At 52.5% G+C, this 22,500-nt stretch overlaps 1 protein-coding gene and 1 pseudogene across 36 annotated transcripts in view; one reads left to right on the top strand and one right to left on the bottom strand.

Annotated features, from left to right (window-relative positions):
• Positions 1 to 22,500, bottom strand: part of LOC134757875 (uncharacterized) — a 364,684-nt gene that overhangs the window by 53,040 nt on the left and 289,144 nt on the right. For 34 of the 36 annotated variants that reach the window (XM_063702635.1, XM_063702659.1, XM_063702650.1 and 31 more), the window contains one exon: positions 22,283 to 22,500. This exon is cut by the window's right edge. Coding sequence is in view for 1 of the 36 variants with exons in the window: in XM_063702670.1 (XP_063558740.1) it covers positions 2,244 to 3,155 (912 nt within the window). In the remaining 35 variants the exon portion in view is untranslated. Of the gene's footprint in view, positions 1 to 2,172; positions 3,156 to 22,282 lie in introns of those variants that run through there. The other 2 variants (XM_063702649.1, XM_063702670.1) reach the window with 2 other exon arrangements.
• On the top strand, positions 8,629 to 12,450 carry LOC134757870 (cell division cycle protein 27 homolog; annotated as a pseudogene).

Below are 22,500 nucleotides of genomic sequence, written 5' to 3'. Positions count from 1 at the left end.
AGAGAAGGCTTTCTCACCGAGGGTGGGTCACTCCCCAACCGCCAGCCACCCCTCCTCGGGCCCGCAGAGGCGCCGAGGGACGCCTGGGGAAGGGAGAGGGCCTGCGGTACGAGGAAACACCTGCGTGCGGCCACCTTGAGCGTTCGCGGTCAGGGCGGGGGCTCGGCCGGTGCGCGCGTGCGCGCAACCCCACGAGGCCCCCCCCGTCCCCCCACCTCCTTCCTTCTGAGGCAAAGCACCTCCGAAGTCAACCCACACACGACCGGTCGGAGGCGGAACGGCAGCCCCTCGGCGGCCAGCCGGCGCACGCGTCACCGGCCCGAACCCACCGCGATCGCTCACATGGCCCGCGCGCACCCGCCAAGGGGGAGCACGGGACGTGCACTCGCCGGACCAGGCGGGCGCCCTTCCCCGCGTGGGAGGGGCGCGTCTCGTCTCACTCAACCGCCTCGAACCCCACACACCTACGAGCTCCCTCAGGACCCACGCGCGGACACCGCGGTGGCGACCGGAGGAGGGGGGCACTGGGGGCGGGAACGACACACCACCGCTCGGCCTCGGGCACCTGAGGGACAACCCGGAGCGCTCCAGGAGCACCGCAAGGGCCCAGGCGGAGCCGACGCTCGAGCAAACCCCCGGAGAGGGCAGCACGACGGGCCGGCGGGACGGCACCCCCACCGCCGCGGAGGGGGCCCGCCCGCAAGTCGACAACCACGGGAGGCGACAGCGAGGGGTGTCTGCCGCGTCAGAGGACCCCGCCGACCCGTCCCGCGACGCAGAAGGCGGCGGGCGGGACGCCGAGGTCAGGCCGGGTTCCGCACCCCACGCCTTCCCACACGCACCACCCGCAGGCGGGGAGAGGAGAGACGAGGGGCCCCCGCGGGGCGGAGCGAGAAGAACGGGCCCGTTCGCCACGAACGTCCGCCCCTCGCCCGGCGCGGCTCGGACCCGGCCCGGGAGAGCATGACGTCACCACATCGATCGCGAAGAGCCCCCCGGGAGCGGAGGTCGGCCACCCGGCCGGCCGGCCAGCCAGACCAGCCGATCGGCCCCGGCCAACTCCCCACCCCGGGGAAGGGGCGGCGGACAACCCAGCGGAGACGAGAACGCCTGACACGCACGGCACGGAGCCAGCAGGGTGGGGTTGTCGCAGCCGCCCCGGGCGCCCGCAGCGGAGAGCGCACGGGGGCAGGGTGGCCCCCGCCGCCTTCCCCGCCGCCCCCCGGGTGGGTCAGAGACCCGGACCCGGGCCGGCACCGGGAGTCAGGACGCTCGGACGCGCGAGAGAACCACAGGCCCGCGGGCCCCAGCAGGCGGCTCAAGCAGGAGCACGGCCGGCTAGCCGGGTCACCGGTAGGCCAGAGCCCCGCACGCATCCAGAGGCCCAACCTCTCCAGCGACAGGTCGCCAGAGGACAGCGTGTCAGCAATAACCCGGTGGCCCAAAATGCCGACTCGGAGTGAGGGATATACCTCCCCCGGGGCCGGGAGGTCGAGTCACCGACCACACCGCCGGCCCACGAAACGCGCGACACGGACACCTGTCCCCAAAAACGCCACCATCGCGGCCACACACGGAGCGCCCGGGGCCCTCTGGTCAACCCCAGGACACACGCGGGAGCAGCGCCGGGCCAGGGACGCCCTCCCGGCCGCCCGTGCCACACGCAGGGGGCCGGCCCGTGTCTCCAGAGCGGGACCCGGAAGCATTTTCGGCCGGCCCCTCCTACGACCGGGACACACGAGGGACCGAAGGCCGGCCAGGCGCGACCTCTCGGGCCGCACGCGCACTCAGGGAGCGCTCTCCGACTCCGCACGGGGACTCGCCAGAAAGGATCGCGGCAGAGGGACGGCGGCCCGGCCCGGGGACCGCTCCCCGGCACCCGGGGGACGGGGGCAGGACGGTCCCCGGCTCCCCACGGGGACTCGTCGGAAACGAATTCGGCCACCGCCTCAGACGGCCAGGATGAGCGCGGACGGACCCGCGACCGGGCCGGGAAGGGCGTCCCCAGCCTCCCTCGCCACGCGCGGCGGGTCCCCGCGGGTCGCGGCTCGGGCCTCGGGAGCTGCGGCACGCTGGTCGACCAGCCCGGGCAGCCCCACGCCCGGCTCGGGCCCAGAAGCGCAGCGACAGCCTCTCCCCCACATAAACCTGCACGCCAGAGCTCTGACTCACAAGCGACGCGCCACAGCTCTGGCGCCACCGGGCCAGCCGGGCTGACGACCGCGGGCTTTCCGGAGCTCTGCCTAGCTCACAGCGGGGACGGTCCCCTCCCTCGGCAGCTGCCACCGCAGCTCCGGAAGCCGAGAGCACGATCTAAAAGCGGCCGCCAGATGGAGCCCGACGACCGCCGCGAACGTCAGCGAGACAGATCCGGATGGCAGGGCGGCCCGGGGACCGCAAAAGCGAAACCGTGAGTCGAGAAGCTCTTCCCGAGGCCAAAAACGCAGCCCCTCTACCCCAACCCCACACAAACGGTACCCAAAACGGGTCTCTGCCTCGACCGCGACAGAGTCAGAAGACAACCCACGGCGTGTGGGTGTTTGGAGATGCATCTCGGAAGCAGGGAGGGAGGGAGGGAGGGAGGGAGGGAGAAAGAACACACAAGGACTCGGTCGCCGGTCGCTGCAGACACACGGAGAGGCAGAATGCGTAGGCTCTTCCAGAATCCACACAGAGACAGACAGAGGGAGAGAAAGAGGGAGGGACGGGGGGAATGGGGCAAAGAGACAGACGGCGAAAGGGAAGGAGGGAGGGAAGGGAGCAGGGAGGGAGGAAGAAAATGGAGAAAAGAGAGACCGTTTAAAAAACGTAGATACGCAAAGAAAACTTTTGAAACAGTCCATTTTTAAAAGACAGACGGAAAGGAAAGACACATGAAAAAGAGAGAAAGAATGAGGAAAGAAACGAAGGAAAAAAGGGAAAAAGAAACAGAGAGGAAAGAAAAAAGAAGGAAAGACAGGGAACGAAAGAGAAATAAAGCACGAAAGAAAAAAGAACAGAAAGAGAGAAAGAAGGAAAGGAAGAGAGGAAGAAACGCCTAAAGAAGGAGAGAAAGGTAGAAAGGAAGGAAGAAAAACATAAAAGAGAGGAAGAAAGAAAACAGAGACAAATACGTACACTCGTTCATTTAGAAACATAAATACAACACTTTTCATACGTAAGCATACACGTATTTGTCGGCGATCGCTTCTTTCTAGAGCGACGTGTATTCATTTATGCGAAATAAACACCTGCATCTATCACATAGAGGTATGTTTCTACATAATCGATGCGTATTTACTATACACAAGCGTATTCAACGTAAAGATACACATTTTCGTTTACATATAAATGTATACAAACGTTTACGTCGATAAATATAAGCGAACACATGGAAACGAAAGAAACAAAAAAACGAAACGAGTCAACAGGCTGGGCACGGTGACCCACGCCTGTCATCCCAGCACTTTGAGAGGCCGAGGTGGGCGCATCACATGAGGTCGGGAGTTGGAGACCAGCCTGACCCACATGGAGAGACACGGCGTGCCTACTAAAAATACAAACATCAGCCAAGCCAGGCGTGGGGGTGCCTCCCTGTAATCCCCGCTAATCAGGAGGCTGAGGCGGGAGAAGCGCTCGAACCCGGGAGGCGGAAGGTGCGGTGAGCCAAGATCGCGCCATGGCACTCTAGCCGTGGAAACAAGAGTGAAACTCTGTCTCAAAAGGACGAAACAGAAAGAAACAGAGAAAGAAAGAAAGAAAGAAAGAAAGAAAGAAAGAAAGAAAGAAAGAAGAAAGAAAGAATGAATGAATGAAAAGAAAGCAAGAAAGAAAGAAAGAAAAAGAAAAGAAAGCAAGCAAGAAAGAAAAGAAAGCAAGAAAGAAAGCACGAAAGCAAGCAAGCAAGAAAGCAAGAAAACAAGGAAGCAAGAAAGCAAGCAAGAAAGAAACAAAAGACAGAAAGCAAGCAAGAAAGCACGAAAGCAAGCAAGCAAGAAACAAAAGAAAGAAAGAAAGCAAGAAAACAAGAAAGCACGAAAGCAAGCAAGCAAGCAAGTAAGAAAGAAACCAAAGAAAGAAAGAAAGCAAGAAAAGAAGAAAGCACAAAAGCAAGCAAGCAAGAAAACAAGGAAGCAAGAAAGCAAGCAAGAAAGAAACAAAAGAAAGAAAGAAAGCAAGAAAACAGGAAAGCACGAAAGCAAGCAAGCAAGCAAGCAAGCAAGAAAGCAAGCAAGAAAGAAACAAAAGAAAGAAAGAAAGAAAGAAAGAAAGAAAGAAAGAAAGAAAACAGGAAAGCAAGAAAGCACGAAAGCAAGCAAGCAAGCAAGAAAGCAAGAAAACACGAAAGCAAGCAAGCAAGCAAGCAAGCAAGCAAGCAAGCAAGCAAGCAAGCGAGAGAGAGAGAGGCTGGGCGCGGCGGCTCACGCCTGTCATCCCAGCACTTTGGGAGGCCAAGGCAGGCGGATCACCTGAGGTTCGGAGTTGGAGACCAGCCTGACCAACATGGAAAAACACCGTCTCTACTAAAAGTACAAACATCAGCCAGGCACGGTGGCCCATGCCTATAATCCCAGCTAATCAGGAGGCTGAGCCAGGAGAATCGCTTGAACCTGGGAGGCAGAGGGTGCGGTGGGCCGAGATCGCGCCATTGCCCTCTAGCCTGGGCAACAGGAGTGAAACTCTGTCTCAAAAAAAAAAAAAAAAAAAGGAAGAAGAAGAAAAAAAAGAGAAAGTAATAAAGAAAGAAAGAAAAGGCAAGGCCAGGCAAGTCCAGGCAAGGCAAATCTACCTGCTTTCACTACATCTGGGGAGAATCAGGAAAGTCCCCAACAACAACAAGGCCTAAAGTGGAGCTGCCATCTGTAAAACCCGAGCGGAAGCGTCCACGCGGGTTAAAGACACGAAGAAAGACAAGGAAACCATTGACCAAGGAGAAGAACAATCTGGCCCAGCCAGGGTCTGTCTCCTGAGGTGGTCTGGGCAACCAGGGAATGGGACGGAGGGAGGGCGGGCCTCCGAGACTCCGTCTCGAAACATAAATCATCATGATAAAATAAAATTAAGTTAAAAAAAGAAATCACGCATGATTCCTAACGTGTCTGATGCCTGGAAAGGCGAGAGGCGTATGTGTACGTCACGGTGGGGTTGTTTTCTTCTTTTTTTTTTTTTTTCCTTTTTTCTTTTTTCCCGGAAACTCACTTTTTAATTATTTTGTTGCATTTCATTTTTATTTTCATTTTCATTTTTTTGAGACGGAGTCTCGCTCTGTCGCCCAGGCTGGGGTGCAGTGGCGCGATCTCGGCTCACTGCACCCTCCGCCTCCCAGGTTCAAGCGATTCTCCTGCCTCAGCTCGGCCTCCCGAGTAGCTGGGATTACAGACAGTACAGCACAGCACGGCACCCGGCTAATTTGGTGTGTTGTGAGTAGAGACGGGGTTTCACCATACTGGCCCTGTTGGTCTGACCGCCTCTTGATCCACCGGCCTTGGCCTCCCAAAGTGAGGGGATGACAGGCTTGAGCCACCGCGCAGGGCCCATTTATTTATTTTATTTTATTTATTTATTTATTTATTTTAATTTATGTATTTATGTATTTATTTATTTATCTTAGTTTATTTCTTTGAGACGGAGTTTCGCTCTTGTTGCTCAGACTGGAGTGCGATGGCGCAATCTCGGCTCACCGCCACCTCCGCTTCCCAGGTTCAAGCGATTCTCCTGCCTCAGCCTTCCTAGCAGCTGGGATTAGAGGCATGTGCCACCACGCCCGGCTAATTTTGTATTTTCAATTGAGACGGGATTTCTCCATGTTGGTCGGGCTTGTCTCCAACTCCCGACTTCAGGTGATGCGTCCACCTCGGCATCCCAAAGTGATGGGATGACAGGCATGAGCCACCGCGCCTGGCCTATTGTGTTGTGTTGTATTGTATTGTATTGTATTGTATTGTATTGTATTGTATTGTATTGTATTGTATTGTATTGTATTGTATTGTATTGTATTGTATTTACTGTATCCTATCGTATCGTGTTGTATCGTATTGTATTGTATTGTAATGGATTGTATTGACTTATCTTATTTAGTTAGTTACTTTGGTGTTATTTTATTTATTTATTTGTTTGTTCGTTCTTGCCTGATCAAAGGTCAATCAGACCCAGTCGTCAAAGTGGCGATTTCCTAGGCAACAAGGGAGGGAGGAACTTGGAGGTGGGGGCGGGGGCGGTAGAGAAGACACAGTTGCCCCAGGCTGTGCGCAGGCGGCCTGGTGCTCCCTTCCTCTGTGAGGCCTCCGTCTTCAGAGTAACAGTGACCGCTAGGTGATGCCCGACGTCTGCCAGTGAGAGTGTCAGCCTGGAATGAATTGGGATCCCCTGGGGAGGGGGTGGGGGGAAGGATGGAGGTTCCCACAGCACAGTGGGTCACCGCGCCCTCCAAGGCGATCCCCACAACTAATCGACCAGGGCTCCTGGGGGGAGGCAGCCTAAGTCCCCCACCCATCGGATCATCTGGAACTTCCGTCCAGAGACGAGAGACCGACTGGGAATTCTCTCAGTCAAGGTCCGAACCGAAAAGAATCACTGTCACGGACACCAGGACTAAGGCCATTTCTAAAAGACTGGTTTCTGTGTTTTGGGTGAATCCGTGTATTTCTGTATCACAAAATTACTGACTTTGAACGTTACGATTTTTCTCCTCCTTACGTGTACGGTCCTGTGATAGACAGACCAGGGGACTCCTCAGCTCAGAGTCCATGAGGCCAGAAGCTGACATCCCAAATTTCTATTTAGAATGAATTTAAACACGCCAGCCAAACGCTCTGCCGTGAAACTGTCTGTCGGGAAGACAAGCGGGGGAGGGGGGGAAGGGGGGGTCCGGGCGCGGTAGGCTCGCGCCTGTCATCCCCGCACTTTTGGGAGGCCGAGGGCCGGTGGATCCCTCGGTCCAAGCCTTGGCAACACGGTGAAGCCTCGTCTCAAAAAAAAAAAAAATTACACAAACTAACTGGTTTCATAACCTGGACTCCAAGTTAATAAATAGATAAATAGGCCGGGGGCAGTGGCTCACGCCTGTCATCCCAGCACTTTGGGAGGCCGAGGTGGACGGATCACGGGATCGGGAGATCGGGACCATCCTGGCTACCACAGTGAAACCCCGTCTCTACTCAAAATACAAAAAGTTAGCCAGGCACGGTGGCGGGCGCCTGTAGTCCCAGCTACTCGGGAGGCTGAGGCAGGAGAATGGCATGAACCCGGGAGGCAGAGCTTGCAGTGAGCCGAGATCGCGCCGCTGCACTCCAGCCTGGGCAACAGAGCGAGAGTCTGTCTCGAAAATAAATAAATAAGTAAATAAGGAAAGAAATAAATGTAAATAAATAAATAGATTAAAATTGAAAACTAAAAAAAGGTAAAATAATTAAGAAAAAAAATAAATGTAGCCGGCCGGTCACGATGGCTCACGCCTGTCATCCCAGCACTTTGGGAGGCCGAGGCGGGCAGATCCACTGGGGTCGCCAGTTCGAGACCAGCCTGACCGACATGGAGAAATGCCGTCTCTACTAACAATACAAAATCAGCCGGGTGTGGTGGCCCGTGCCTGTAATCCCAGCTACTCAGGAGGCTGAGGCAGGAGAATCGTTTGAACGCGGGAGGTGGAGGTTGCGGTGAGCCGAGATGGTGCCACTGCACTCCAGCGTGGGCACCAAGAGTGAAACTCCGTCCGAAGGGAAAAAAAAAAATTAAGTGCTGTATTCTGTTATTTTTGCTTCCTACCCTGAGAAGAACATAATACAGCTGTTGTCTTTCTGCCTGCCTGCCTGCCTGCCTGCCTGCCTGCCTGCCTGCCTGCCTGCCTGTGGCAGGGCCTCATTCTGTCTTTCGCCCAGACTGGAGCGCAGTGACACAATTATGGCTCACTCACTGCAGCCTCAACCTCCCCAGGGTTAGGCGATTCCTCGAGGGACCCTACGGCCTCGGCCTCCCAAAGTGTTGGGGTTACAGGCGTGAGCCACCAGCACCCGGCCTGAGTTAATACATCTGGTCTCACTACGTCTTAACCACGCACCCACGAAGAACTCAAGTCAAGAGAGAGTCGGCAAGAGACTCTCAGCATTCTCTCCCGAAAGCACGTGTGTCCCGAGCTCCTGTGGTTTCAGGTGGCCGCGCGTAGAGGAGAGATTTCCAATGTTTCCGGAGAGGTGCGAGCCACAGTCACTCGGGGCATCCGAGCACGAGATGGGGTTTCTGACAGCGACTGAAGGGCCAGGAAGGGCCAGAATCTGCCAAGACCCGCGTTCCAGGGTGGGGCCGATGGAACCCAAGGTAGAGGGAGTCAGCGGTCCGCACGGAGAGAGCTCCAGCCCTAGGCCCCACTGTGCAGACCGAATCAGAAGGAAGAGAGTCCTTCGTCCTCCATGCCACATCCCTCACATCCCCCCCCCCCCCCCACTGAACTTGGGAGTGGATCCGTGTTCTAAACACGAGGTGACTCTCGGTTTGCAATGGATCACAAGGGGCCGGGCTTTCCCGAGTCAGCAGGATAAAGAAGTCATTCTGGCTCGGACTCCCCCACCATCCCCCGGTAACGGTCGGTAACGGTCGCTGGTGACTTTAAATGAGCCGGGGCTGGCCGGGCCGGAGCCGCTACGGGGCGGGGGGGGGGGGGGTGGTGCCTGAGGCACTGCAGAAAGTGGGCCTGAGCCTCGAGGATGGCGGTGCTGCAGGGACCCGTCCAGGCTGCTATATGGCAAGCACTAAACCACTATGCCTACCGAGATGCGGTTTTCCTCGCAGAACGCCTTTATGCAGAAGTACACTCAGAAGAAGCCTTGTTTTTACTGGCGACCTGTTCTTACCGCTCAGGAAAGGCCTATAAAACATATAGACTCTTGAAAGGACACAGTTGTACTACACCGCACTGCAAATACCTGCTTGCGAAATGTTGTGTTGATCTCAGCAAGCTTGCAGAAGGGGAACAAATCTTATCGGGTGGAGTGTTTCATAAGCAGAAAAGCCATGATGATATTATTGTTCCTGAGTTTGGTGATTCAGCTCGCTTTCCCCTTCCATTGTTGGGACATGTATATTGCAAGACAGATCGGCTTGCCAAAGGATCAGAATGTGACCAAAAGAGCCTTCGTTGAAATCCTTTCCTCTGGTGTCCCTTTGAATCATGGTGTGAAATAGGGGGGAAAAGCCGGATCCTGACCAAACATTTTGATTCACATCTCTAGAGAGCTTTAGCAACTGCCTGTCCAAGTGTTGCGCCACAACACTTGGGCCTCGTCCTAGTTCACGTCACAGACAGCCTGAGACCGTTCTTACGGAAACAGCCCAGGACACCGTTGAATTAAACGGATTGAATTTAGAATCTTCCAATTCAAAGTACTCCTTGAATACAGACTCCCCAGTGTCCTCTATCGATTCAGCTGTCCTTTCACCTGATACTGTCCCACTGGGAACAGGAACTTCCATATGATCTAAACAGGTTCGACATAAACCAAAAACTGGTCGCAGTTTTATTAGGAGGACCAGCAGCTGTTAGTCCATTAACCCCAAGTGTTGACATTCTGCCATCAGAAACCCCAAGTCCCGGAGACGGATCCTATTGACAAAACTGCACTGGTATTAGACACCTTCTGTCATTGACGTGCCATCCACCGGAGCCCCTTCAAAAAAGTCCGTTGCCAGAATCGGCCAAACCGGAACACAGTCTGTCTTCTCGCAGAGGGGAAAGAGCCCAAAGGTAACTCCAATTCTTGCAAAAACACAAAGTTCTGGTCCGCCGACAAGGGCAACACCTCAGGTATTGAGCCCCACTATGGCATCTCCCCCGAACGCACCGCCTCGAAGAAATTCACGACTCTTGACTAGTGACAGCTCCACAACCGAGGAGAATAGGAGAAAATTAAAAATGAAGTTTCCACCTAAAATCCCAAACAGAAAAACAAAAAGTAAAACTAAGAAAGGAGGAATAACTCCACCGAACATAAGTGATAGCCTGGAAGTGACAAAATTGGACTCTTCCGTCATTTCAGAAGGGAAAATAGTCGCAATCGCGCCTCAGATTCAGGCTTTTAATCTACAAAAAGCAGCAGCGGAAGGCTCGATGAGCCTTCTTCGTGAAAGGGAGAAAGGTTATTTAGCTTTGTGTTCTTACCACGGCAAAGAAGCTCTCAATATCTTGAGCCATCTAGCTTCTCACCACTGCAATACCGGTTGGGTACTGTGCGAAATTGGAAGGGCCTATTTTAAACTCTCAGAGTCCATGCAAGCTGAAAGAACATTCTCAGAGGTTAGAAGGATTGAGAATTACAGAGTCGAAGGCGTGGAGATCTACTCTACCACACTTTGGCATCCTCCGGAAGGTGTTGCTCTTTCAATTCTGTCCAAAGACTTCACAGACATGGATAAAAATTCGCCAGCCAGAGGCCTGGTGTGCTGCAGGGAACTGTTTCGGTCTGCAACGGGAACACGATATTGCGATTCAATTCTTCCAGAGAACTCTCGAAGTGGATCCAAATGATGCTTATGCCTATAGTGCATTAGGGCGTGAGCTTGTCTTCACTGAAGAATTGGACAAAGCATTAGCTGGTTTTAAAAATGCTATCAGAGTCAATCCTAGACATTGTAAGGCATGGTAAGTGGTAATGAAGTGTAAAGACAAAGCCTTATGGATGGTGCCGGTACTCGCTAATTTTTCTGGTTAGATAGCTCTTTATTGTCACGAATTTGGTTAAAAATACTTAGGGATGGTACATACTGCTGAATAACTTCTAACTAAGATGTTTCCTTATGAAACGTATGTCTTTAACAAACTCTGAAATGAACTCATGATCGTAGAATACCAGATCCTTATACTCAACAGTTTCAGTCTTCTAGCAAGCTTTTTTGCAGACACTGTAGCTGTCTTTGGTTTGTGTGTGTGTTTCTTTAGTTGTGTTACTTGATTTGTTACCTTTTCTTCGAGCACCGAAGTGGTGATGGGGACAAGAAGTGCTTGGGAGATTGGAAAGGAATAGCATAGTTCACTTATTGGATAATAGAAAAATAGATGGAAACAATTCACTAGCTGCCGCTTTTTGACAGCGTTCCAGTTTACGGAGTGACTATTAAGAACTTCACGTACCCTTTAATTTAGCAGTCTCTCCGTTTTACCCTTTTGTACTCGTGTATAAGTAGGCACATAGGAAATTACTCCCTAGGTCATATTGTGATCAACGGAATACGATATGAACATGCGTGGTCCTACTTCTGCCTCAACACCATACTCACCGTTGACATTTATTGCATTTTTCTGGACTGACTTCATAGTTTTAAACGTCAAGAGAAGGCCGGGCGCAGTGGCTCACGCCTGTCATCCCAGCACTTTGGGAGGCCGAGGCGGGCGGGTCACGAGGTCAAGAGATCGAGACCATCCGGGCCAACACGGTGAAACCCCGTCTCTATTAAAAGTATAAAGATTAGCTGGGCGTGGTGGCGGGCACCTGTAGTCCCAGCTACTCGGGAGGCTGAGGCAGGAGAATCGCTTGAACCCAGAGAGGTGGCGGTTGCAGTGAGCCGAGATCACACCATTGCACCCCAGCCTGGGCGACAGAGCGAGACGCCGTCTCAAGAGAAATAAATTAAAAAAATAAATACATACATAAATAAATATCAAGAGAAAGTATAATTCTGAAGTCATAACCCTGTGGTAGTTATTTTGTCAGATACGGTGATCTGACTTACTACAGCAGCGGAGTTCTATCATTTGATTTGCTTCTAAATCTGAAGCATTATATTACTGAAACATTTTTTGATTTGTGAATATGTTGTTTAATGGATCATATCTCATTTTGCTGTAGTAGTTACATTGCCCGAAAGATGGCCAAAAAGACAGCGCCAGCTACTGCTGACCAACGTCACAATCAACTTGCCAATACTGCCTTCTCTTCCGATAGCTATGTTCTCCGTCATATTTTAAGAACTCAGTTCTTCATAAGACGTGTGTCGTTTTCGATTTTTTCCCAAGTCTGGTTGATCCTTGTGTTGTTATTTTTTTAAATGTGTATTGTCTGTTCAGCTATTTTGCAGGAGTCGCATTCTTAAAAAAATCTTAACCCTATCAAAAATCGTGTTTAAAGGAGGATTATTCAGATTGGCCAGCCTTTACTAGGAAGAGTTTAAATGCTGACGTATTTAGGCAGCTCTAAATACTGAGCAACTTTACTCTAACTACAAAATAGATAGCCTTTCTTTTGTCTTCACTTTCACTATCATTAGCACAGTGTTTAATACCTTTTCTTCATCTACAACACAATTATAATGATATATGAAGCCACTCAAATAAGGCAGACATGTTGCGTTGCGCTTAAAAAAAGAAAAAAAAAAAAAAAAAGAAGTCTCTCTGTGGCACAGAATGAGGTGTGGCTCGAATCTGGAATCTCCAGTGAAAACCAATGAAAGAGGGTGAAACCCCGTGTCTACTAAAAAAAAAAAAAAAAAAAAAATGAGGCGGCCATGGTGGCGCTGAGACAGGAGAATCACTTGAACCCAGGAGGCAGAGGTTCCAGTGAGCTGAGATCACGCCACTGCACTCCAGGCTGGGGGGACAGAGCAAGACTCCATCTCAGAAACAAACAAACACACAAAGCCGGTAAAGGTGTTTAATTCGACGGTGTCAGGCTCAGGTCTCTTGACAGGATACATCCAGCACCCGGGGGGAAACGTCGACGGGTGGGGTGGAATCTATTTTGTGGCCTCAAGGGAGGGTTTGAGAGGCAGTCCCGCAAGCGGTGATGGCCTAAAGAAGCCCCTCCGCCCAAGAAGCGATATTCATTTCTAGCCTGTAGCCACCCAAGAGGGAGAATCGGGCTCTCCACAGACCCCACAAACCCCACCCCACCCCACCCCACCCCCACCCCTCCCACCTCGTGAAATGGGCTCTCGCTCCGTCAGGCTCTATTCACACCGTGTGCTTTTGGAACCTCCAGCGTGTGTGCGTGGGTTGCGTGGTGGGGTGGGGCCGGCTGCGGACAGAGGAGGGGATAAAGCGGCGGTGTCCCGCGGGTGCCCGGGACGTGGGACGTGGGACGTGGGTGGGGTGGCCAGAGCCTAGGGAACTCATCGCCTGTCAGGACGTCTCCCCTCCTGGTCCCCTCTCTGACCTACGCTCCACATCTTCGCCGTTCAGTGGGGACCTTGTGGGTGGAAGTCACCATCCCTTTGGACTTCTTTAGCCGACGAAGGCCGGGCTCCCGAGAGTCTCCCCGGAGGCGGGGCCTTGGGCAGGCTCACAAGGATGCTGACGGTGACGGTTGGTGACGGTGATGTACTTTGGAGGCCTCGGGCCAATGCAGAGGTATCCATTTGACCTCGGTGGGACAGGTCAGCTTTGCGGAGTCCCGTGCATCCTTCCAGAGACTCATCCAGCGCTAGCAAGCATGGTCCCAAGGATCCCAGCTCCCAGCAGAGGCACTTTTGTTCACACAGGATCCTGGGCAGGAAAGTTCTCAGCAGGCTTAGGCCTCCTAGCCAGAAAGCCAAAACCACTTCTGGGATTTTTTTCAAAGAGCCAGTGGTTCCACAAGGGGCCGTGGGTAGTTGTGGAAATGGAGAGAAGTGTTTGCACATACATATTTGAGACAGAACGGACAGGGCTCGGTCACAGATCACTTAGGACATGGGCAGATGCACATTGAGAAAACCCTTCCGGCATCCTAGGGGAACAGAGGTACGATTTTTCGAGACAGTTGAGGGAGAAGCCACCCCAGATTTTAGGGTTGGATCTTTATTCATATGTAGTATCTATGAGGTATCCAAGTCCAGAAATCAACTCGCCCGTTCTGTACAGCATTCTGTAGGGAGATCAAATCTGGGATGTCAGAAGTGAAGAATTCAGGCCTTGGTAATGGATCAGATTAGATGTACTTGAGCTTATTTTGCAAAAAAAAAGAGAGGGCGGGAGAGAGCGAGAGCCAGAGACCGAGACAGAGAGAGAGAGAGAGACAGAGACAGAGACAGAGAGAGACAGACAGAGAGAGACAACGATACACAAAGAGAGAAAGACAGAAAGAGAGAGAGACAGATAAAGAGACAGACGGAGAAAGACAGAGATGGACAGAGACAGAGAGAAACAGAAAGAGAGAGAAACAGAGACAGGAAGGGAGAGAGACAGGCAGAGAGAGAGAGAGACAAACAGACAGGCAGACAGACAGGCAGAGAAAGAGAGTAAGACAGAAGGCAGACACATGCACACACACACCCACACCCACAGAGAGAGAGACAGAGAGAGACAGAGAGAAAGAGACAGACAGAGAGAAAGAGACAGAGAGAGAAAGACAGACAGAGAGAAACAGACAGAAAGAGAGACACAGACAGGGACAGAGAAACAGCCGACAGGGGGAGAGAGAGAGAGAGACAGACAGAGACAGACAGACAGACAGGCAGAGAAAGACAGTAAGACACAAGACAGACAGAGAGAGAGAGAGAGAGAGAGAGAGAGAGAGAGACAGAGACAGAGACAGAGACAGAGACAGAGAGAAAGAAAGACAAAGCCAGAGAGAGAGAGAAACAGACAGGGAGAGAGAGAGAGAGACAAACAGACAGACAGGGAGAGAGAGACTAAGACAGAAGACAGACACAGTGAGAGAGACAGAGACAGAGAGAAAGAAAGACAAAGACAGAGAGAGAGAGAGAGAGAGAAACAGGGAGAGAGAGAGAGACAAACAGACAGACAGGGAGAGAGAGAGACTAAGACAGAAGACAGACAGTGAGAGAGACAGAGACAGAGAGAAAGAAATACAAAGAGACAGACAGAGAGAGACAGAGACGGACAGAGAGAAACAGACAGAAAGAGAGAGATAGACGCAGAGACAGAGAGTGAGAGAGACAGCCAGGCAGAGAAAGGGAGTAAGACAGAAGACAGACACAGTGAGAGAGACAGGCAGAGAGAGAGAGACAGAGCGAGAGAAACAGACAGGCAGAGAGAGACAGAGAGAGAGAAACAGACAGGCAGAGAGAGAGAGACACACACACAGAGAGAGAAGACAGACAGAGAAAGAGAGAGACAGAGACAGACAGACAGACAGAGAGAGGGGGAGGAAGGGCGTGCTCAAGAAATAATCACACATATTTTATAGTGCTTTTGATCCCATAAACGGTGGCCGGGGTATACTTTGAAAACAACAACAACAACAACAACAACAACGACAACGACAACAGCAACGACAACAACAACAGCAACAAGAGCAGCAGCAGCATTCGCCTACGGATTTCTAGAAAATAAGATGTCATGATGAAGTATAGTAAACATCAACCGGCTCTCACTGCACGTTGAGGGATTCACAAAAGCGCTAGTTAACAACAGGAAAAAACAGCAGCTAACATGTCTTGGGGAAAATAGACGTCCTCCTGAAAACTGGGGATTTCTACTTCACTTGAAAAGAAATACATACCAGAAAGGAAAAACACGAACAAAACAAAACAAAACAAAACAAAACAAAACAAAACAAAACAAAACAAAACAAGCCAAGAAACACGGGCCAAGGCACCGTCCCTGGAAATCTTAAGTGAGCAAAGTTATTAGTTTTCAGAAAGCGTTTCTATTTTGGGCAAGTACTAAGAGGGCCCACACTAGAGCTGTGACGCCCTTCGCATTGTGAAACTATGCTGGCCGGAGGGCGGAGAAACTAAAACATCATGATAAAAGGTGACGGAGACCCAGCCAGGGTGAAGCTTTCCTAGGGAGGGAGGCCTGAGGCGGAAAGCGGGGGGAAAAGCCCCACAACTGCAGACCCGCCCGCTTGCCCACGCGGGTCAAGGGCTATGCCATCGGCCCAAGCTGCCTCTGGGGAAGTGGGACCGTGCCGCCCCCCATCTTCCAAAACGGTGGCCCCTGAGTGAGGCCTGACGCCCACCGATGCAAATGTCAGCCTGGCAAGAATGAGATCGCCGGCAAGGGGTGGGGGAAGGGCAGAGAAGACGGAGGCACACCGGGGTGGCTCTGGAAGGCTTCCAAGCGGGGTGTTGGGAGGCGGGGGGGTGGGGGTTTTGGGGGAAACCCACCTAACCGACTCACTAAATTAAGGTGAAGGGAGGTGGGTAGTGGGGGGAGCCGGGGGGCAACTTGAAAATTAAACTGACCCTTCCCAAAGCCCAAGTAGAAGAGTCTAGGCGCCAAAACACAAAGAAAACTAAAGCGCCGATCAAAGAACAATAGGGCCCCCGCCAGGGCGGAGGTTCCCTAGGCAACGAGGGAGAGAGGGAGGGGCCTCCAGAAGGGAGAGAGAGAAACCCGTTGCCCCAGGCTCGGTGAAGTCGGCGAGACCTCCCTCCGTGTCACCTCGACTTTCAATAACAGTGGCCGCTAGGTGATGCCCGAAGACAACCGATGCCTGCGAATGTCCGTCAGCAGGGAAAAGAATTAATGAATTCATGAATTTGCTTATTTATTTAGAGACAGAGTCTCACTCACTCTACAGCCTGGGCCATAGTGCAGTGGCGCGATCTCGGCTCCCTGCAGCCTCCGCCTCCCAGGTTCAAGCGATTTTCCCGCCTCAGCCTCCCGAGGAGCTGGCATTACAGGGGCCTGCCCCGCCGCTCCCGACTCGGCTTTGTAGTTTTAGTAGAGACGGGGTTTCGCCGTGTTGGGTCCGGCCTTAACCGTTTATGTTTAAGTCGAGGAGCTTATCAGGGAAATAGGAGAAGTCCGGACGCCAGACGTGACCGAGAGAAAAGTCTGAAAATGCCCCTCGCATCCAAGCGGGGACCCGGCCTCGACCTCCCGAAATCATACACCGAGTGGGGAAGCCCAGCAAGGCCCGTCTGTCTAGATTCCTCTCGGCCTCTCTAAGCACCGAAGCACGCGCTTCTCACTTTCGTGGAAGGGGCAGGGCCCTACCCGGCACGGGGGTGTCTGACGGACTGACAGAGAAAGAGAGAGACATAGAAAGACAGAGATGGACGGCGAGAGATAGAGAGAAACAGACAGAAAGAGAAAGAGAGAGAGACAGAGACAGAGAGAGAGAGAGAGAGACAGACAGGGAGGGAGAAAGACAAACAGAGAGAGAGACAGACAGACAGACAGACAGAGACAGAGAGAAACAGACAGAAAGAGAGAGAGACGGAGAGAGAGTGAGTGAGAGAGAGAGAGACACATGGAGGGAGAGAGCCAGACAGACAGAAAGACAGGCAGGCAGAGAAAGAGAGTAAGACAGAAGACAGACACAGTGAGAGAGACAGGCAGAGAGAGAGAGAGAGAGAGACAGAGACAGAGAGAAAGAAAGAGAGAGAAAGAGAAAGAGACAGACAGAGATGGACAGAGAGAGAGAGACAGAGAGAGAAACAGACAGACAGGGAGGGAGGGAGGGAGGGAGGGAGACAGACAGAGAGAGAGAGACAGACAGACAGGCAGAGAAAGAGAGTAAGACAGAAGATAGGCACAGACAGAGAGACAGACGCAGAGAGAGACAGAGAAAAAGAAAGAGAGAGACAGACAGAGAGAGAAAGAGAGAAACAGACAGAAAGAGAGAGAGAGAGAGAAACAGAAAGGGAGGGAGAGAGAGGGAGAGACAGACAGACAGACGGACAGGCAGAGAAGGAGAGTAAGACAGAAGACAGTCACACACAGTGAGAGAGACAGAGAGAGAGCGAGAGAGAGGCAGAGACAGAGAGAAAGAGGGAGACAGAGAAAGAGAGATGGACAGAGAGACAGAGAGAAACAGACAGAAAGAGAGACAGACAGAGAGAGAGAAAGAGAAAGGGAGGGAGAAAGACAGAAAGAGAGACAGACAGACAGACAGACAGGCAGGCAGAGAAACAGAGTAAGACAGAAGATAGGAACAGAGAGAGAGAGACAGAGAGACGCAGAAAAAGAAAGAGAGAGGCAGACAGACAGAGAAAGACAGAGACAGACAGAGAGAAAGAGGCAGAAAGAGAGAGAGAGAGAAACAGACAGGAAGGGAGAGAGAGAGACAGACAGAGAGAGAAAGAGAATAAGGCAGAAGACAGACACAGTGAGACAGGCAGAGAGAGAGAGAGACAGAGACAGAGAGAAAGAGACAGACAGAGACCGACAGAGAAAGAGAGAAACAGGCAGAGAGAGAGCGAGAGAGAGAGAAACAGAAAGGGAGGGAGAGAGAGAGAGAGAGACAGACAGACAGACAGATGGACAGGCAGAGAAGGAGAGTAAGACAGAAGACAGACACAGTGAGAGAGACAAGCAGAGAGAGAGAGAGAGAGAGACAGAGACAGACAGAAAGAAAGAGAGAGACAGACAGATAGAAAAAGACAGAGACGGACAGAGAGAGACAGAGAAACAGACAGAAAGAGAGAAAGACAGAGAGAGCGAGAGAGGGAGAGAGAGAGAAACAGAAAGGGAGGGAGAGACAGAGAGAGACAGACAGACAGGCAGAGAAAGAGAGTAAGACAGAAGATAGTCACAGAGAGAGAGAGAGAGAGAGAGAGAGAGAGAGAGAGAGAGACAGACAGACAGAGAGACACAGAAAAAGAAAGAGAGGGGCAGACAGACAGAGAAAGAGACAGAGAGAGACAGAAACAGACATAAAGAGAGAGAGAGAAACAGACAGGGAGGGAGAGAGAGAGAGACAGACGGGGAGAGAAAGAGAGTAAGACAGAAGACAGACACAGTGAGACAGGCAGAGAGGGAGAGAGAGAGACAAAGACAGAGACAGAGAGAAAGAAAGAGACAGACAGACAGACAGACAGACAGAGAAAGAGACACAGAGAGAAAGACAGAGACGAACAGAGAGAGACAGAGAGAAACAGACAGAGAGAAGGTCCTAGCCCAGTAGCGATACAGTGCCTTTTCTTTCATTTTCTCTTTCTTTTGTTTTTGTCTTTCTTGTATGATGTATGTATGTATGTATGTATGTATGTATTTATCTGGAGACTGAGTCTCACTCTGTCGCCCAGGCTGTAGTGCAGTGGCGCGATCTTGGGTCACTGCAACCTCTGCCTGCCAGGTTCAAGCAATTCTTCCGCCCCAGCCTCCCGAGTAGCTGGGATGACAGGTGCCTGCCCCACGGCGCCTGACTGAATTTCGTATTTTCAGTAGAGACGGGGTTTCACCACGTTGGCCGGGCTGGTCTCGAACTCCTGACCTCGGGATGACAGACGTGAGCCACTGCGTTCAGTGTACAGTGCCATTTCTTAGAAATCACTCACGGGAACACACACTTAGAGGTGACGTGTAGAGATTTTAGTTAGTTAGTTAGTTTTTGCGTGGGGAGGTGGGGGAACGGAGTTTGGCTCTTGCTGCCCAGGCTACAGTGCAATGGCCTAGGGGACTCAAGGAGTCAACCTAGGGCAGAGAGGACACGTCATTCTGAGCGTAAGGGCCGCAGCGAAAGTTGGCAGGGCCCGCGCTTTTAAAGGCTGAAATCCCGGCGGCACAGGCCTGTCGTCCCAGCACCTTGGGAGGCCCAGGAAGGCGGATCATTTGAGGTCAGGAGTTCGAGACCAGCATGGCCAACATGGAGAAACCCCGTCTCTACTAAAAATAGAAATACGAGCCGGCCGTCATGGTGCGCGCCTGTAATCCCAGCTACCCGGAGAAGAATCACTGGAACCCGGGAAGCAGAGGTTTCAGTGAGCCGAGAGAGCGCCACTGCACCGCAGCCTGGGTGACAGAGCGAGAGAGACTCAGTCCAAAAAAAAGAAAGAAAAGAAGAAAAACAAAAGAACAGGCCCAAATACTGCATTGTTGTTGAACGTTCTCCCAAAAGGCCAGAAACCCCCTGACTCAGGTCAAGGAGGTGGTGTTTCGTTTTACCTCTCTCTCTCTCTCTGTCTCTCTCTCCCCCCCCTTTTATTTGTGGTTCAAGCATACATGAGCAAGATTGTTACATAGGTAAACTTGTGACGGGGGTGTTCAGTGTGCAGATGATTTCATCACCCGGGTAGTCAGTGCTGTGTCCGACAGTATTCGTGTTTTGTTTTTTTTCCTGAAGGTGTCTCTCCTCGCACCCCTCCTCCGCCAAGCAGGCTTCCGCGTCCCTGGTCCCCCTCGTTCTGCCCATGCAAGGACTCTCATCTGTAAGTTCCCACTTCTAGATGAGAACACGCGGTAGTTAGCGGATCGTTGCTTTCAGCTTCGGTGGTGGCGGTGAAAGAGGCATGACACTAAATCGACCCTTAGGACGCTCTCCTCCGTCCCCACCCCGCACCCCCTCCCCACACACACCCTCATTCCCGCACCCCCTCCTCAAACGCAAGAAAGGAAGAAAGAAATGAAAGTAAGAGGTGAGCCTGCAAGGCGGTGGAGGCGGGGGATCTCAGAGGGCGAGAAAGCGATGGTGGTCGGCGGATGTGTCGGCTGAGGTATCAAAACTAGGGGACCCACTTTTCAAGCCCCAACACACCCCCTAATCCTCAGCCGCAGCCAGCCTCTGGGTGGGGTTGCGCCTGTCAAAGCTTCCGAATGGAGAGAAGCCCAAGGCTATGGAAGGCATGAGCTCCAACTCCAGGAAGGGAATAAGGCTCTGTGCATATGAATGGGGCTTTCAAAGGCGTTGCCGCGGCTTCCAAAGCGATGCGCTGTGCCTCGCCTCGCCTCGCCCCGCCCCGCCCAGAGCGAGACTCCGTCTGAAAATAAGTACACAAATAAATCATAAAATAATTCATCAATAAATAAATAAGAAAGAAAGAAAGAAAGAAAGAAAGAAAGAAAGAAAGAAAGAAAGAAAGGATGAGTACAGCGATCGTGAATCATTCCCCGGAGTCCAGGCGCAGTGGCTCACGCACGTCACGCCAGCACTTTGAGACGCCGGGCGGGAGGGTTGCAACGAAATGATGAGACCCCGTCTGTGGGAAAACATTTAAAAATGAAGGCCGGGCGCGGTGGCCCACGCCTGTCATCCCAGCACTTCCGGAGGCCGGGGAGGGCGGATCACCTGAGGTCGGGAGTTTGAGACCAGCCCGATCAACATGGAGAAGCCCCGTCTCCACTAAAAATACAAAATCAGCCAGACGTGGCGGCGCATGCCCGCCATCCCAGCTACTCAGGAGGCCGATGCAGGAGAATCGCTTGAAACCGGGAGGCAGAGGTTGCGGTGAGCCAAGATGGCGCCACCGCACCGCAGTCTAGGCCACGAGAGGGAGACTCTGTCTCGGGGGGGAAAAAATAATTAAAAATAGTGTGGGCACAGTGGCGCGTGCCTGCGGTCCCAGGTTCTGTACTCTGGAGGCTGAGGTGGAAGGATCGCTCGAGTCCAGGAGCGTCCACGCTGCAGGGAGTGAGTTATGGTGGCACCACTGCTGGGGTGACGGAGCGAGATGCCGTCTCTAAATCAGTCAATGAGATCACTGGAAGGCGCTCTCTGTGTCTCACTTTCCAAGACGGTCTCTTTAGGCCAAGCAGGCATGGTGCCTCACGCCAGTCATCCCAGCACTTTGGGAGGCTGAGGCGGGAGGAAAGAAGGAAGGGAGGAAGGGAGGAAAGAAGAAAAGAAGAAACGCAGGAAGGCAGTAAGGCAGGAAAGAAAGAGGGGAAGGAAGGAAGAAAGAAAGAAAGAAAGAAAGAAAGAAAGAGAAGAAAGAAAGAAGGAAAGAAGGAAAAAAAGAAAAGAGAAGAAAAGAGAAGGGAAGAAAAGAAAAGCAAACGGGGAGGGGGCCTATCTCCTTGACCGGTGACTGACCAGGATACAGTGGGTCACGGACGACCGAAGCCTCGACCTGTGGGGCCTCAAGTGATCTTCTCCTTATCTCAGCCTCCCGAGTAGCTGCGACTCCAGGCGGCCATCACCACGCACAACTCACCTTCTAAAAACATCACGATTCTATCGAGACAGGGTCTCGCTCTGTCATCCAGGCTGGATTGCCACGGCACGACCTCAGCTCATCGCAACCTCGGCCTCCCCGGTTGGAACAACTCGCCCGCCCCAGTCTCCCGAGCGGTCGTGATTCCAAGCCCACGCCACCAGGCCCGGCTCATCGTTCTATTTTTCAGAGAGACGGGGTTTCGCCACGTCGGCCAGCCCGGTCTCGAACTCCGGGCCCCAAGCGATCCACCCGCCTCGGCCTCCCAAAGTGCCGGAATGACAGGCGTGAGCCAGCGTGCCCGGCCCAGATCATCTTTTTCATACATTGTAGAGAAGGGGTTTCGTCAGCCAACGGGTGGAGGGTGGGGTGGGTTTTACTCAGCCTGCGTACCGTGAAAAGGGGAAGTGAGTGTGCTTTGCGAACTAGATATGGAAACTGTGTGTGTGTGTGTGTGTGTGTGCGTGCGTGCGTGCGTGCGAGAGAGAGAGAGAGAGACCAATCCCCACCACGAGGACCCGGAAATAGTGTTTGATCTGTGTCCCTGCCTAGTCACCTGTCTTGTGTGTAGATGACTGAGGATTCCACAAATGAAGGTCAGCAGTATCTATTGAGCTGTTTCTCCCTCTCATGCGTCTCATCTGCGTGCTGGAGAAAGGGAAGAAAAGAGGTTCCGATGGGAAGTTGTCTTCACGCCTGAGGCAGCTGAAGGCAGACCGAAGGGAAGGAGGGCATCCTACGTGACATTTCCATACCCGTGCACCCTTTACAATG

Source organism: Gorilla gorilla, chromosome 22, assembly GCF_029281585.2.
Source record: "Gorilla gorilla gorilla isolate KB3781 chromosome 22, NHGRI_mGorGor1-v2.1_pri, whole genome shotgun sequence".
NCBI lineage: Eukaryota > Metazoa > Chordata > Mammalia > Primates > Hominidae > Gorilla > Gorilla gorilla.
Note: the sequence above shows the minus strand (reverse complement) of the source record. Positions and strands in the feature narration are given on the sequence as shown.